At 38.0% G+C, this 15,873-nt stretch overlaps 1 protein-coding gene across 1 annotated transcript in view; it reads right to left on the bottom strand.

The window, feature by feature from the left end:
* Positions 1-15,873, bottom strand: part of NUP210L (nucleoporin 210 like) — a 75,177-nt gene that overhangs the window by 46,667 nt on the left and 12,637 nt on the right. Inside the window, exons 9-12 of the mRNA XM_030841909.2 lie at positions 5,773-5,910; positions 5,149-5,307; positions 2,249-2,447; positions 129-274 (exon numbers count right to left, since the gene is read on the bottom strand). Of these exons, the coding sequence (XP_030697769.2) occupies positions 129-274; positions 2,249-2,447; positions 5,149-5,307; positions 5,773-5,910 (642 nt within the window). The remainder of the gene's footprint in view (positions 1-128; positions 275-2,248; positions 2,448-5,148; positions 5,308-5,772; positions 5,911-15,873) is intronic.

Below are 15,873 nucleotides of genomic sequence, written 5' to 3'. Positions count from 1 at the left end.
GTGGTAAGTAAAGAGAACATAAATATCACTGATCTTTAATAGAGATCACAGATAGGTAGGAAGCCCCCAAGTGGACATGGTGGGGTCCATGAAAAGATATGGCAGTTCTTTAGCGTGAAATATCTCACCTTTAGGGGTTCATAAGCAGCAAATGTGGCACTGCTCTCCAAATACTCTTCATATTCAGTCACACTAACTGTTACCAAAGTATGGCCCAGAGATTTGGCTGCTATATGTACACTGGAACAGTGTGTTGGTCCTGGTCTTTGAACACCTGCAAATCAAAAACCTTGACTTCAGTAGGGTAATAAGCCATCGGTCCTCAAGGAAATCAGTCTATAGAAATACAAGAATTTTAATATTTTAAAAAATTCTTAATCTCACACACTACTAGACCCCAATTATTTATATTAAGTTGATATAAAATAATGTTCCTTCTATTAACAGATATATATCATGTAAGACACAGTTCTATGTATGGTGAGGATACAAATATGAGCAAAGATCCTGACCTCAAGGCATATATAGTTTAGAAGGGGAGGGTGAACATTTACATAAATTAAACTATTAGTAGAAAATGATAAGCATTATAGAAGTCTAGAAAACAGAATGATTACTTTTAGCTGGAGAGATCAAGAAAGGTTTAGATATGCAGAAGAGAGTATCTTAAGCTGACAAATAAATGAACAAAGATAGAAATATAAATGAGATACAAATGAGTATATGAAAGAGATTTATGGGAAATTTTAACTAAAGTAGTTAGTTTAGCTAGAGCCATACATGAAGCCAAAGCATGAAGCTCCAAAAAGTAGGTTGGGTTACACTGTAGAGGGCCTTTAATACTAAACTAAAAGGATTTTGGCTGTTGTCCACGGGCAGGGAGAAGCCTCTCAAATTTTTTTTTTTAATTGAATTGTATACTTTTTAAAATAATTAATTAATTTTTATTTTTGGCTGTTTTGGGTCTTTGTTGCTGTGCACGGGCTTTCTCTAGTTGTGGCGAGCAGGGGCTACTCTTCGTTGCGGTGCGGGGGCTTCTCATTGTGGTTGCTTCTCTTGTTGCGGAGCACAGGCTCTAGGTGCGCAGGCTTCAGTAGTTGTGGCATGTGGGCTCAGTAGTTGTGGCTTGCGGGCTCTAGAGCGCAGGCTCAGTAGTTGTGGCACACAGGCTTACTTGCTCCACGGCATGTGGGATCTTCCCGGACCAGGGCTCGAACCCGTGTCCCCTGCATTGGCAGGCAGATTCTTAACAAGCCGCCACCAGGGAAGTCCACCTCTCAAAATTTTTGAGCAGGAAAATTAATTTTGAAATTGAGCTTCATGAAGGTCTATCTGGTAGCCATGATTATCAAAGGCAAGAACAGTTAGGAGGATGTCGTTAAATTCTCAGTGAGAGATAATGAGGGCCTAAAAATGGGGAGAGACAGCCTAAGAACAGAGGAGAGGTGAGAGATATTGTATAGTATAATTAACAAGGGCAAAAGAGAAGTCCAAGTTGATATCAACCTTATAGATGTATTGTGAGAATTAAATGAGTTAGTATATGAAAAGTATTCAGAACAGAGCCTATGAAATAGAAATGCTAAACAAATGTTAGATGGTACTACTGTCATTATTATTGATGAAAAAACAGTGGTGATCAGGATAAAATATGAAGTTCCATAACGGTAAATGATATTGATCCATATGGATAGTTTATTCATATTCTTTTCTTATTAAAAAGGTATTTTCTTTTTCAGAATAAATTTAATATATACAGACATTAAATGGCAATACAGTCCTCTTAGAAAGAGGTGTAGTACATATATTAAAGAAAGAAAGAACGAAAGAAAGAAAGAAAGAAGAGCTTGAGGCTGGAAAGAGAAGCCTTTAATATGACTAAAAACTGATATTGTCTGGCCACAATGAACCCTGGACATGTTATTCAATTTTTGTGCCTTTGTTTCTACATCATATTGTAACACCTAATACAGGCAGTTGACAGAATAAATAAAAGTATTATAAAGAAAGGTAATATCTAAATTTAATTTTTAATTTTTTTGGCCATACCGCGCGGTTCGTGGGATCTTAGTTCCCCGACCAGGGACTGAAACCGGGCCCTTGGCAGTGAAAGCCCAGTGTCCCTACCACTGGACCACTAGGGAATCCCCAATGTGTGAATTTAGACTGTAATTCATAGTTTCTGAATTGTTGATTGGTCCTTTAATTCAAAGACAAAGAAAGGAAAAAATAAAAAGCCTACTCTTACCTTCTTTGAGAAGAGTGAAGACTCCTTGCTTATCCATGTTCAAATCCAAGGATAAATGAGAGCAGTCTGTGAACGCGATGGCCTCTTTGGTTTCCTTATTTACATGATACATGGCAATGGGGATTTCTATAATCTGGCCAATCTCTACATCAGCATGAAATGGTAACATTTTCATTTTGTTCAGTTTCAGAACACATATCTGGAGGGGAATAAAATTAATCTTTCAAGAAAGTTATGTTAGGAAAGTCTTAGAATAAAAGAAAGCATTTCTTTTTTTTGTGGTACGCGGGCCTCTCACTGTTGTGGCCTCTCCCGTTGCGGAGCATAGGCTCCGGACGCACAGGCTCAGCGGCCATGGCTCACGGGTCCAGCAGCTCCGCCGCATGTGGGATCTTCCCGGCCCGGGGCACGAACCCGTGTCCCCCGCATTGGCAGGCGGACTCCCAACCACTGCGCCACCAGGGAAGCCCCCTATTTTTAGTTTTTTAAGGAACCTCCATACTGTTCTCCATAGTGGCTGTATCAATTTACATTCCCACCAACAGTGCAAGAGCATTACCTTTTCTCCACACCCTCTCCAGCATTTACTGTTTCTAGATTTTTTGATGATGGCCATTCTGACTGGTGTGAGATGATATCTCATTGTAGTTTTGATTTGCATTTCTCTAATGATTAATGATGTTGAGCATTCTTTCATGTGTTTGTTGACAATCTGTATATCTTCTTTGGAGAAATGTCTATTTAGGTCTTCTGCCCATTTTTGGATTGGGTTGTTTGTTTTTTTGTTATTGAGCTGCATGAGCTGCTTGTAAATTTTGGCGATTAATCCTTTGTCAGTTGCTTCATTTGCAAATATTTTCTCCCATTCTGAGGTTTGTCTTTTGGTCTTGTTTATGGTTTCCTTTGCTGTGCAAAAGCTTTGAAGTTTCATTAGGTCCCATTTGTTTATTTTTGTTTTTATTTCCATTCCTCTAGGAGGTGGGTCAAAAAGGATCTTGCTGTGATTTATGTTATAGAATGTTCTGCCTATGTTTTCCTCTAAGAGTTTGATACTGTCTGGCCTTACATTTAGGTCTTTAATCCATTTTGAGTTTATTTTTGTGTATGGTGTTAGGGAGTGTTCTAATTTCATATTTTACATGTACCTGTCCAGTTTTCCCAGCACCACTTATTGAAGAGGCTGTCTTTTCTCCACTGTATATTCTTTTTTGGTTTTTTTTTTTTGGGGGGGGGTTTGCGCTACACGGGCCTCTCACTGTTGTGGCCTCTCCTGCTGCAGAGCACAGGCTCCGGATGCGCAGGCCCAGCAGCCATGGCTCACGGGCCCAGCTGCTCCACGGCATGTGGGATCTTCCCGGACCGGGGCACGAACCCGCATCCCCTGCATCGGCAGGCAGACTCTCAACCACTGCGCCACCAGGGAAGCCCTCCACTGTATATTCTTGCCTCCTTTATCAAAAATAAGGTGACCATATGTGCATGGGTTTATCTCTGGGCTTTCTATCCTGTTCTATTGATCTATCTTTCTGTTTTTGTGCCAGTACCATACTGTCTTGATTACTGTAGCTTTGTAGTATAGTCTGAAGTCAGGGAGCCTGATTCCACTAGCTCCATTTTTCGTTCTCAAGATTGCTTTGGCTATTCGGGGTCTTTTGTGTTTCCATAAAAATTGTGAAATTTTTTGTTCTAATTCTGTAAAAAATGCCAGTGGTAGTTTGATAGGGATTGCATTGAATCTGTAGATTGCTTTGGGTAGTAGAGTCTTTTTCACAATGTTGATTCTTCCAATCCAAGAACATGGTATATCTCTCCATCTATTTGTATAATCTTTAATTTCTTTCATCAGTGTCTTATAATTTTCTGCATACAGGTCTTTTGTCTCCTTAGGTAGGTTTATTCCTAGATATTTTATTTTTTGTTGCAGTGGTAAATGGGAGTGTTTTCTTAATTTCACTTTCAGATTTTTCATCATTAGTGTATAAGAATGCCAGAGATTTCTGTGCATTAATTTTGTATCCTGCTACTTTACCAAATTCATTGATTAGCTCTAGTGGTTTCCTGGTAGCATCTTTAGGATTCTCTATGTCTAGTATAATGTCATCTGCAAACAGTGACAGTTTTACTTCTTCTTTTCTGATTTGGATTCCTTTTATTTCTTTTTCTTCTCTGATTGCTGTGGCTAGAACTTCCAAAACTTTTGAATAAGAGTGGTGAGAGTGGGCAACCTTGTCTTGTTCCTGATCTTAGTGGAAATGGTTTCAGTTTTTCACCATTGAGGATGATGTTGGCTGTGGGTTTGTCATATATGGCCTTTTATTATGTTGAGGAAATTTCCCTCTATGCCTACTTTCTGCAGGGTTTTTATCATAAATGGGTGTTGAATTTTGTCAAAAGCTTTCTCTGCATCTGTAGTATGATCATATGCTTTTTCTCCTTCAATTTGTTAATATGGTGTATCACGTTGATTGATTTGCATGTATTGAAGAATCCTTGCATTCCTGGAATAAACCCCACTTGATCATGGTGTATGATCCTTTTAATGTGCTGTTGGATTCTGTTTGCTAGTATTTTGTTGAGGATTTTTGCATCTATGTTCATCAGTGATATTGGCCTGTAGTTTTCTTTCTTTGTGTTTACCATATTATTGACTTTAGGAAAAATCTGTGTTGGCTTCCCATTGTTGACAGCAGGGGATCTTAGTTCCCTGACTAGGGATCAAACCCATGCCCCCTGCCTTGGAAGCGCAGAGTCTTAACCACTGGACCACTAGGGAAGTCCTGAGGATCATTTTAAAACAGCCAACTTGAAAAAGAAAAAAAAAATTTTAACGTGTTACTGTACTTAAATTTAGACAGTAATGTCTCAGAGGAGATATGAACGTTTTTTGGAGAGGTGCTTACCTTAATTTCCCCATATCGAAAAGGATTTTGTACATCTCGGGCCAAAACAGTGCTGTTCCCCCTGACCTGACCAGCTGTCGTCACCACTCCTTTAGTGGTTACCATGGCCACTGTTTCATTAGAAGAGGTCCAGGTGAAATTGCCACTGCCACCCTCTACCTATGAAAAAAATACACCCTTATATTTAATTAGTATAGGAAGAAAATTGGAATTTAACTGAAGATGTAAAATCTGGTGAAATAAAGTTTAGGAAATAATAAAACTATACAATAAATTATTTCTGGAACATTAAGAAACTGTGATGCTATATTAAAGTAACTAAATGGGGAAGGGTAATACTAAAGGGGGATTATGTAATGGCAGTATCACAAAATGTCAAAAAAGAGCACAGGGGAGCTTGACAAAACTTTATAAAACTCACAAGGAAAGGATATATGGAAGAGAAGGAAAGTACACCAAGTATTCTTAGGATGACAGTATTCAAGGGCATGATTTGGTTGTCACCCAAAACTGAGTTATACTGCTAGGATTAGGGGGAAATAAGATTTAACATTAACCTTCAATAAATTAAGCTATCAGAGAAACTGACATTTCTTTGTGAATTCTCATTATAAGACATCATACCTGTACTTTATAACGATATAACATTCCCATGGGATGATGAGGAAATGCCAGAAAGTTGGGTGTAAGCCTGATGGGAAAATAAATCTTCACTTCTTGCTGATGTATAATTGGAAATTTTATAGGCTGAATATCTTTATTCTATAAGAGCAGGAAAAAAGGAGCAAAACAGATTTTATAAGGACTGTTCTTATGGTCCACATTCACATATAAAGCATCAGCAAAATGGTGTGTTAATAAATTACTCAACCAGTTTCTATCAATAAAAGAAAGAAAGAAACGTTCCTGTTCATCAGTGAAGCACAGCTACTACAGTTCAATAATAATGAAAGGGATTTTGATAGACCTAAAAGAAGTATCACAGTCATGGAAAGCAGTTTAAATTTCCTGAAATAAGAGTTTTATCAACATAGAAAGGGCAATCATAGTTTCAGAAAGAAAGATCTTTGGACATCTATCAGTTAAGTATATAAATTGTAAAGGCAAAGGAATATTACAGGCTATTCAGAAGAAAATAAAGAGAACATTTAAAGATGCTGGGGTAAGATATTCCCATCCTGCTTAAAAACAAGAGCAGGGTTTAGGGGGGTACCCATACAGGTAAAATAGAGTCCTCACACTCAACTATGTTGGCCTTTTTTCTTTGAAGGAAAACTCTACCTACCTATCTATCTATCTATCTATCTATCTATCTATCTATCTATCTATCTATTTTAAAGAAGCCCTGAAATATTTAGCAACTGTGTCACATCTGCAGTAATGGCTCTGATTTTCTCTTCACTCTCTTAAGATGGCTAGCTGGATGTTCTTTCAGTTTAAAAGAACATCACTGGGGCTTCCCTGGTGGCGCAGTGGTTGAGAGTCCGCCTGCCGATGCAGGGGACACGGGTTCGTGCCCCGGTCCGGGAAGATCCCACATGCCGCGGAGAGGCTGGGCCCATGAGCCATGGCTGCTGAGCCTGCACGTCTGGAGCCTGTACTCCGCAGCAGGAGAGGCCACAACAGTGAGAGGCCCGCGTACGGCAAAAAAACCAAAAGAGGTAATAAAAACTTTAAACGTCTGACTTCCCTGGTGGCACAGTGCTTAGGAATCCGCTTGCCAATGCAGGAGACACGGGTTTGATCCCTGATCCAGGAAGATCCCACATGCCATGGAGCAACTAAGCCCATGCGCCACAACTACTGAGCCTGAGCTCTAGAACGCATGAGCCACAACTACTGAGCCCACATGCCACAACTACTGAAGCTCGTGCGCCTAGAGCCCATGCTCTGCAACAAGAGAAGCCACGATGATGAGAAGCCCAAGCACTGCAAGGAAGAATAGCCCCTGCTCACCGCAACTAGAGAAAGCCCGTGCACAGCAACGAAGACCCAACACAGCCAAAAATAAAACAAACAAATTAATTAATTAATGAAATAAAAAATAAATTGCATTATGATTGCAGAACAAGGAAATATTGTAATAAGGGCTTCTTTTAGGGTAGTCATAAAATCTTTTAGATTTTTTAGGTGGATCTTGAGTTGGGAATTCAAAGCCCTGAACTAACCATTTTCTTTCCCAAAGTTACCCAGCACACTTAGAAACAACAATCAATAAACCCTATTATATCCCAGACTTTCACTAACATGTTTTATGGCAGCAACTACCTGGTTACCAAAAGCTTTGCCTTCTACATGCACTTAACTATAGTGTCTACAGGTGATAATTTAAGTAGCTGTTTTGCTATTGCATACCATGAACTATCAATGCTCACTTCTTAATCACAAGAAACAGGATCAGTAATGCCTTTAAATCTAATAATAGAGAACCCAGAATCAACTTGGAGATGCGAGTCTCCAAGATGGCCTCCACTGATCCCCACCCCCTGGTATTCACATCCTTGTGTAGTTCCCTCTACATTGTGTCAGGAATGGTTTGAATGAGCAATAGAATGTGGTAGAAGTGCTTACATTAAAAAGAAGAAAGGTATAAAACCGGTGATCCACTGTAAGATTCTTCCACAATAAGAAACTTAAAAAAGAAATGCATTTTAAATCCAAAGTAAGGAAAAGAAATAGGATAACAAAGGTAAAGGCATAAATCAATGAAAGAGAAAGTAGATAAAGAACTGGAAAAAAGTCAATGAATCCAAAAGCTTGTTCTTTGTAAAAAGCAATAAAATTGATAAATGTCTAGCTGGATTCATGAAGAAAACAAGAGAAACACGAATAACCAATATCTGGAATGAAAGAGACAACATTGCTACAGATCCTACAGACATAAAAATTAATAAGGCAATATTTTGAACAACTTTATGTGATTAATTCAACAATTAGATTAAACAGAAATTCCTTCAGAGACACAACCTACCAAATTTCACTCAAGAAGAAATAACCTGTATAGTTGTATATAAATTTTAAAAATTGAATTCAGAGTTTTAAACCTTCCCGTACACCAATCATTAGAGGAATGTAAATTAAAATCACAGTGATATACCACTTCATACCCATTAGAATGGCTATTATCAAAAATAGAAAATAGCAAGTGTTGGTAAGAATGTGGAGAAATCACAACCCTTGTGCATTGCTGCTGGAATGTAAAATGACAGCCACTGTGGAAAACAGTATGACAATTCCTCAAAAAGTCAAACATAGAATTGCCATATGATCCAGCAATTCCAATTCTGGGTATATACCCCAAAGATTTGAAAGCAAGGATTTGACAAAATATTTGTATACCCATGTTCATAGCAGCATTATTCACAATAGACAAAAGGTGGAAACAACCCAAGTGTCTATCAATGGATAAATAATAAACAAAATGCAGTATATGCATTTAATAGAATATTATTTAGCCTTAAAAAGGAATGAAATTCTGACATGCTACATCATGGATGAACCCTAATGACATGCTAAGTGAAACAAGCCAAACACAAAAAAGACAAATATTGTATGAGTCCACCTTTTTTTTTTTTTTTTTTGGCAGTGCTGTGTGGCTTGCGGGATCTTAGTTCCCTGACCAGGGATTGAGTCCACACCCTCAGCAGTGAAGGCGCAGAGTCCTAACCACTGGACTGCCAGGGAATTCCCTGTACGATTCCACTTATATGAGGTAACTAGATTAGTCAAATTCATAGAGAAAGAAAATAGAATGGTGGTTACCAGGGAATGGGGATGCGGTGTTCGGGGGGTGTTATTGTTTAAGGGGTAGAGAGAATCAGTCTGGAAAGATTATAAAGGTCTGGAGAGAGATGGTGGTAATGGTTGCACAACATGAATATACTTAATGCCACTGAACTGTACACCTAAAAATTGTTAAAATGGTAAATTTTATGTTATGTATATTTTATCACTATAATAATAAAAGACTTTCCATAAAAAATTCCAAGCTCAAATAGTTTCATTGTGAATTCTACCAAATATTTATGGAAGAAATAACACTAATTCTACAAAACTCTTCCAGAAAGTAGAAAAGAATACTTCCCAACCCATTTTATAAAACCAATATTGTCCTAACACCCAAACCTGACAAATACATTACAATAAAAAACAGAAGGAAAAAAAAAGCTATAGGCCCTGAAAAACATATACGCAAAAGTCATTAACAGAATTTTAGCAAATTAAATCCTGTAATGTATAAGAGGATAACAAATCATAAGCAAGTGAGGTTTATCCTGAGAATGCAAGATTGGCTTAATATTAGAGAATCAATCAATGTAATTAATTCACCATATTTAAAAGACTAGAAAAGAAAAACTATATTGATCACCTCAGTAGAGGCAGAAGAGCACTGACAAAATTCAGCACCAATTCATGATGAAAATTCTCAGTAAACTAGGAATAGAAAGGGACTTCTTCAACCTAAGGATGAGCATCTACACAAAATCTATAGTCAACATCATACTCAACGGTGAAAGGGTGAATGCTTTCCACTTAAGGTCAGGAATAAGGCAAACATGTCTACTCTTAACAGTTCTATCCAGTATTGTAGTAGAGGTCCTAGCCAGTGCAGTGAGGCAAGAAAAAGAACTAAAAGGCATATTTATTGGAATGAAAAGGGTTAACTGTCTTTATTCACATATAACATAACTGTATATATAGGAATTCCTAAGGAATCTACAAAAAATTACTAGAATAAGTGAACTCAGCAAGCTTTCAAGATTCAAGGTAACATACAAAAAACCACTGTATTTCTATATACTAGCATGATCAAGTAAAAGGAGAAAATTTAAAAATACATATATAGCTTAAAAACATAAAACAGGGACAAATTTAATAAAATATCTTCAAGACCTGTATGATGAAAACTATAAGACATTGCTGAAAGAAAATTTTAAAGTCCTAAATAAGTTGAAAAAATATCACGTTCATAAATCCTAATAAAAAATACCAGCAGGTGGGAGATGTCTGCAAAAGTGTCAAAGTAGGGAACTCCAAGAACCTGTCCCCCCATAGAAATGCAAAAAAAAAAAAAAAAAAGTCAGAATTAACTTTGGAAAATACTCAAAAATAATCAAAGGTTTACAGCAACCAAATGTATGCTGAATCAAGAAAAAGGTGACTTTTTATTCATATATATAATTTTTAATTTTTATTTATTTATTTATTTTTGGCTGAGTTGGGTCTCTGTTGCTGCACATGGGCTTTCTCTAGTTGCAGGGAGCAGGGCCTACTCTTCACTGCAGTGCGCGGGCTTCTCATTGCGGTGGCTTCTCTTGTTGTAGAGCATGGGCTCTAGGTGTATGGGCTTCAGTAGTTGTGGCACATGGGCTCAGTAGTTGTGGCTCACGGGCTCCAGAGCTCAGGCTCAGTAGCTGTGGCACATGGGCTTAGTTGCTCTGCGGCATGTGGGATCTTCCTGGACCAGGGCTCAAACCCATGTCCCTTGCATTAGCAGGCAGATTCTTAACCACTGCACCACCAGGGAAGCCCCAAGAAAAAGGTGACTTAAGGCATTAAAGAAATTATTTGTCAAACCACTAACTGCCTACAAGCTAAAGGAATTGAGATTTTATACTACAGATGACAACACAATCTTCAACAAATAGTTTAGAAAACTCACTAAACATACAAGCAACTACAACCCACATCAAGCAATAACAACACACCCTGAGGAAAGGCAAGAATGTGATTTCCAAAGTTACCACATTATACAGTTGACCTTTAAACAATGTGGGGTTTAGGAGTGCCAACCCTCTGTGCAGTCAAAATCCATGCATAACTTTACAGTCAGCCCTCCATATCCATGGTACCATATTTGCAGACCACCACGGATTATGTTGTATTGTAGTATGTATTAAAAGTGAAAAAATGTATAAGTAGAACTGCAATTCAAACCTATGTTGTTCAAGGGTCCACTGTAATATCAAAATGTTAGCTTTTCAACAACAAAAAAATTATAAGGTATGCAAAGAAACAAGAAAATATGGTCCTTTCATAGAAAAAAAGAAATTAACACAATCGGTCTCTGAGGAAACACAGATATTGGACTTACTAAACAAAGATTTTAAATTGAAGAGCTAAAGGAAACAATGGACATCACTCCAGAAGAATGATGTTTCACCAAATAGAGAATATTGATGAAGAGATAGAAATTATAAAAAAGGAATCAAACAGATATTCTGAAGCTAAAAGTACAATAACTGAAATGAAAACTTCACTAGAAGACCTTCACAGCAGATTTGAGCTGGCAGAAGAAAGAATCAGCAAACTTGAAGAGAGGTCCATTGAAGTTATTCAGAGTAGCAAAAAGAAAAAATAATGAAGAAAAATAACCAAGCCTTAAAGACCAGTGGAGCACATCAAGTAAATCAATATATACAAAACAGGAGTCCCAGAAGTAGGGAAAGAAAGGCGCAGAAAGAATATTTGAAGAAATAATGATGAAAATGTCTCAAATTTGGGCTTCCCTGGTGGCACAGTGGTTGAGAGTCTACCTGCTAATGCAGGGGACACGGGTTCGAGCCCTGGTCTGGGAAGATCCCACATGCCGCGGAGCAGCTGGGCCCGTGAGCCACAACTACTGAGCCTGTGCATCTGGAGCCTGTGCTCTGCAACAAGAGAGGCCGTGACAGTGAGAGGCCCGCACACCACGATGAAGAGTGGCCCCCGCTTGCCACAACTAGAGAAAGCCCTTGCATAGAAACGAAGACCCAACTCAGCCAAAAATAAAAAATAAATAAATTAAAAGAAGGCTCAACATTAAAAAAAAAAGTCTCAAATTTGATAAAAGACATGAACCTACAAAAATCAATTAAACACAAAAGAAGTCAGTAATAGAAGAAATTAATTACCAAAAAAAGTCACATAGAAACAAATACCAAAACAGCAGAAGTCTTTCCTTATCAGTAACTATTTTAAATGTAAATAAATTAAACTCTCCAATTAAAAGGCAGAGGTTGACAGAATGGATAAAGAAGAACATGATCCGATTATATGCTATCTATAAGAGATTCATGTTAGATTCATGAATGAAAGTGAAAGAAGGGAAAAATATATTCCATGCAAATAATTACCAAAAGAGAGTTGGGGGAGCAGTCTATATTAATGTCAAACAAAATAGATTTTAAAAAATTGTTACAAGAGACAAAGGTCATTATAAATTGATAAAAGGGTCAATTCATCAAGACGACATAACAATTATAAACATATACCTACCTAACAAAAGAGCCCCCCCCACAAAATGAAGCAAAAATGGACAAAACTGAAGGGAGAAACAGACAGTTTTACAATAGTTGAATTTTAATACCTCAGTTTCAATAATGGATAGAACAACCAGAACAAAAGATCAATATGGAAATGGAGGACTTGACCAACACTATACACCAACTAGACCTAGCAGACATATACAGAATAGTCCACCCCAAAACAACAAAATGCTCATTCTTCTCAAGTGCGCGTGGAACGTTCTCCAGGATAGGCCATATGTTAAGCCACAAAACAAGTCTCAATAAATTTAAAAACACTGAAATCATATGAAGTATCATCTTCAACCAAAATGGACTAAAACTAGAATTCACATGGGGAAAACTAGACAATTCACAAATATGTGGAAATTAAACAACCCTCTAAACAACCAGTGGGTCAAAGAAGAAATCATAAGGAACATTAGGAAATTCTGAGATGAAGGAAAACAAAAATACAACATGCCAAAACTTACAGGATGCAGTGAAAGCAATGCTCAGAGGAAAACTTATAGTTGTAAACATGTGTATTAAAAAAGAAGACAGAGTTCCCTGGAGGTCCAGTAGTTAGGACTTGGTGCTTTCACTGCCGTGGCCCGGGTTCAATCCCTGGTTGGGGAACTAAGATTCTATAAACTGGGCACAGTGTGACCAAAAAAAGAAGAAAAATCTCAAATCAATAATCTGACTGTATAGCTAAAGGAACTAGAAAAGGAAGAGCAAACTAAACGTAAAACTAGCAGAAGGAAGGACATAATAAAGATTTTTTTTAGAGCAGTGATTTAAAAAACTGAGAGTAGAAAATCAGTACACAAAATCAAAAAAACCAAAATTTGGTTCTTCAAAACGATCAACAAAATTGAGTTTAGCTAGAGTGACTAAGAAAAAAATAGAGAGAATACTCAAATTACTAAAATCAGAAATGAAAGTGGGGACATTACTACCAACTTTACAGAAATAAAAAGGATTCTAAGAGAATACTATGAACAATTGTCCACCAACAAATTAGACAACCTAGATCAAATGGACAAATTCCTAGAAGCACATCAATTAAAAAAACTGACCCAGGGCTTCCCTGGTGGCACAGTGGTTGAGAGTCCGCCTGCCGATGCAGGGGACATGGGTTTGTGCCCCGGTCCGGGAAGATCCCACATGCCGCGGAGCGGCTAGGCCTGTGAGCTGTGGCCACTGAGCCTGCGCGTCCGGAGCCTGTGCTCCGCAGCAGGAGAGGGCACAGCAGTGAGAGGCCCGTGTACCAAAAAAAACCACAAAAAAACCCAAAAAAACCTGACCCAGTAGAAGTAGAAAATTTGACCAGACTTATAGCAAGCAAAGAGATTGAATCGGTAATCAAAAATTTTCCAGCAAAGAAAAGCCCAGACCTAGATGGCTTCGGTTTTAAATTTTCTTTTTTCTTTCTTTCTTTTTTTTTTTGCGGTACGCGGGCCTCTCACTGTTGTGGCCTCTCCCGTTGTGCAGCACAGGCTCCGGACGCGCAGGCTCAGTGGCCATGGCTCACTGTCCTAGCTGCTCCGCGGCACGTGGGATCTTCCCGGACCAGGGCACGAACCCGTGTCCCCTGCATCGGCAGGAGGTTTCTCAACCACTACGCCACCAGGGAAGCCCCGATTGTAAATTTTCACAAACATTTAAAGAAGAATTAACACCAATGCTTCTCAAACCTTTAAAAAAAAGAAAAAAGAAGAACAAGATGATGAAGAAAAAAAGAAAAAGGAGGGAACTCTTCCTAACTCATTCTAAGAGGCCAGCATTTGCCCTGATACCAAAATCAAAGACATCACAAAAAAAGAAAACTACAGACCAGTATAATTTAAGAATATAAATACAAAACTCCTGAAGAAAACAATGGCAAACCAAATCCAGCAGCATGTTAATAGGATTGTACACCATGACCAAGTGGGATTTTTCCCAGGAATTCAAAAGCAGTATGATATATAAACGTCAGTCAATGTAATATACCAACTAGTAGGATGAAAGAAAAAAATATGCTTAAAGACATTTGAGAAAAATCCAACGCCCTTTCACAGTAAAAACACTCAACAACCAGGAGTGGAAAAGAACTTCTTCGATATGATAAAGGCCACATATGAAAACTCCACAGCTAACATCATACTCAATGGTGAAAGAATGACAGTTTTTGCCCTAAGATCAAGAACAAGACAAGGATGCCCACTATTGCCACTTTTATTCAATATTGTACTATAAGTTCTAGCCAGAGAAATTAGGCAGGAATATGAAATAAAAGGTATCAAAATGGGAAAGGGAGGAGCAAAATCATCACTATTTGCAGGTGATATGATCTTATATATGAAAGATCCTATAGAATCCAGGAAAAATACTAGAGCTAATAAACTAATTCAGCAAAGTTGCAGCATAGCAGATCAACACATAAATATCAGTTGTACTTCTATACATTAGCAATAAACAAACTAGAAAGGTAAATTAAGAAAAAAATTCATTACAATATCATCAAAAAAGAATAAACTACTTAGGAATAAATTCAACCAAGGAGGTGCAGGACTTGTACACTGAAGACTACAAAATATTGCTTAAATAAATTAAAGACAATCTGAATAAACGGAAAGACATCCCATGTTCACGTATTGGAAGACCTAATATTGTTAAGATTGCAACACTCTCAAAAGTGATCTACAGGGCTTCCCTGTAGATCTGGTGGCACAGTGGTTGAGAATCCACCTGCCAATGCAGGGGACACCGGTTTGATCCCTGGTCCGGGAAGATCCCACATCCCACATCCCACATGCCGCAGGGCAACTAAGGGCAGGGCAACTAAGCCTGTGTGCCACAACTACTGAGCCTGTGCTCTAGAGCCCAAGAACCACAACTACTGAGCCTATGTGCCACAAGTACTGAAGCCCATGTGCCTAGAGCCCATGCTGTGGAACAAGAGAAGCCACCGCAATAAGAAACTCACGCACCTCAACGAAGAGTAGCCCCTGCTCACCACAATAGAAAGAAAAGCCCACGTGCAAAAACGAAGACCCAACACAGCCAAAAATAAATAAATAAATAAATAAAGGAGTAAGGGTGAGCTCAGATTTTAAAACATAACATTTTTTAAAAGCAGGATTGGTGGGATTGAAGAATAATTGCAGAATAGAGTCAAACTGCCAGAAATACCATAACAATGGATTTTAAAAATCACTGTGTATTAAATATTGTTAAAAAACTGGATATATTTTAATACTGAATATAGATCTATACCTGACCATAACTAATCCAAACACCATTCATTCATTTAACAAATACTTATTTGTATCAACTGTATGTTTAGTCACTCAGATGTTAGGGCAACAGCTGTGAATACAATAGGCATAATCTTTGCCCTCAAAGTTTATAATCTGATGAAAGAAGCAAATAATAACAATAAACTACGATGAATATTTTGATCTGAGAAGTT

The sequence above is a fragment of the Globicephala melas genome, chromosome 1, assembly GCF_963455315.2.
Source record: "Globicephala melas chromosome 1, mGloMel1.2, whole genome shotgun sequence".
NCBI classification, from domain to species: Eukaryota; Metazoa; Chordata; class Mammalia; order Artiodactyla; family Delphinidae; genus Globicephala; species Globicephala melas.
This window is presented reverse-complemented; position numbering and strand designations above follow the sequence as displayed.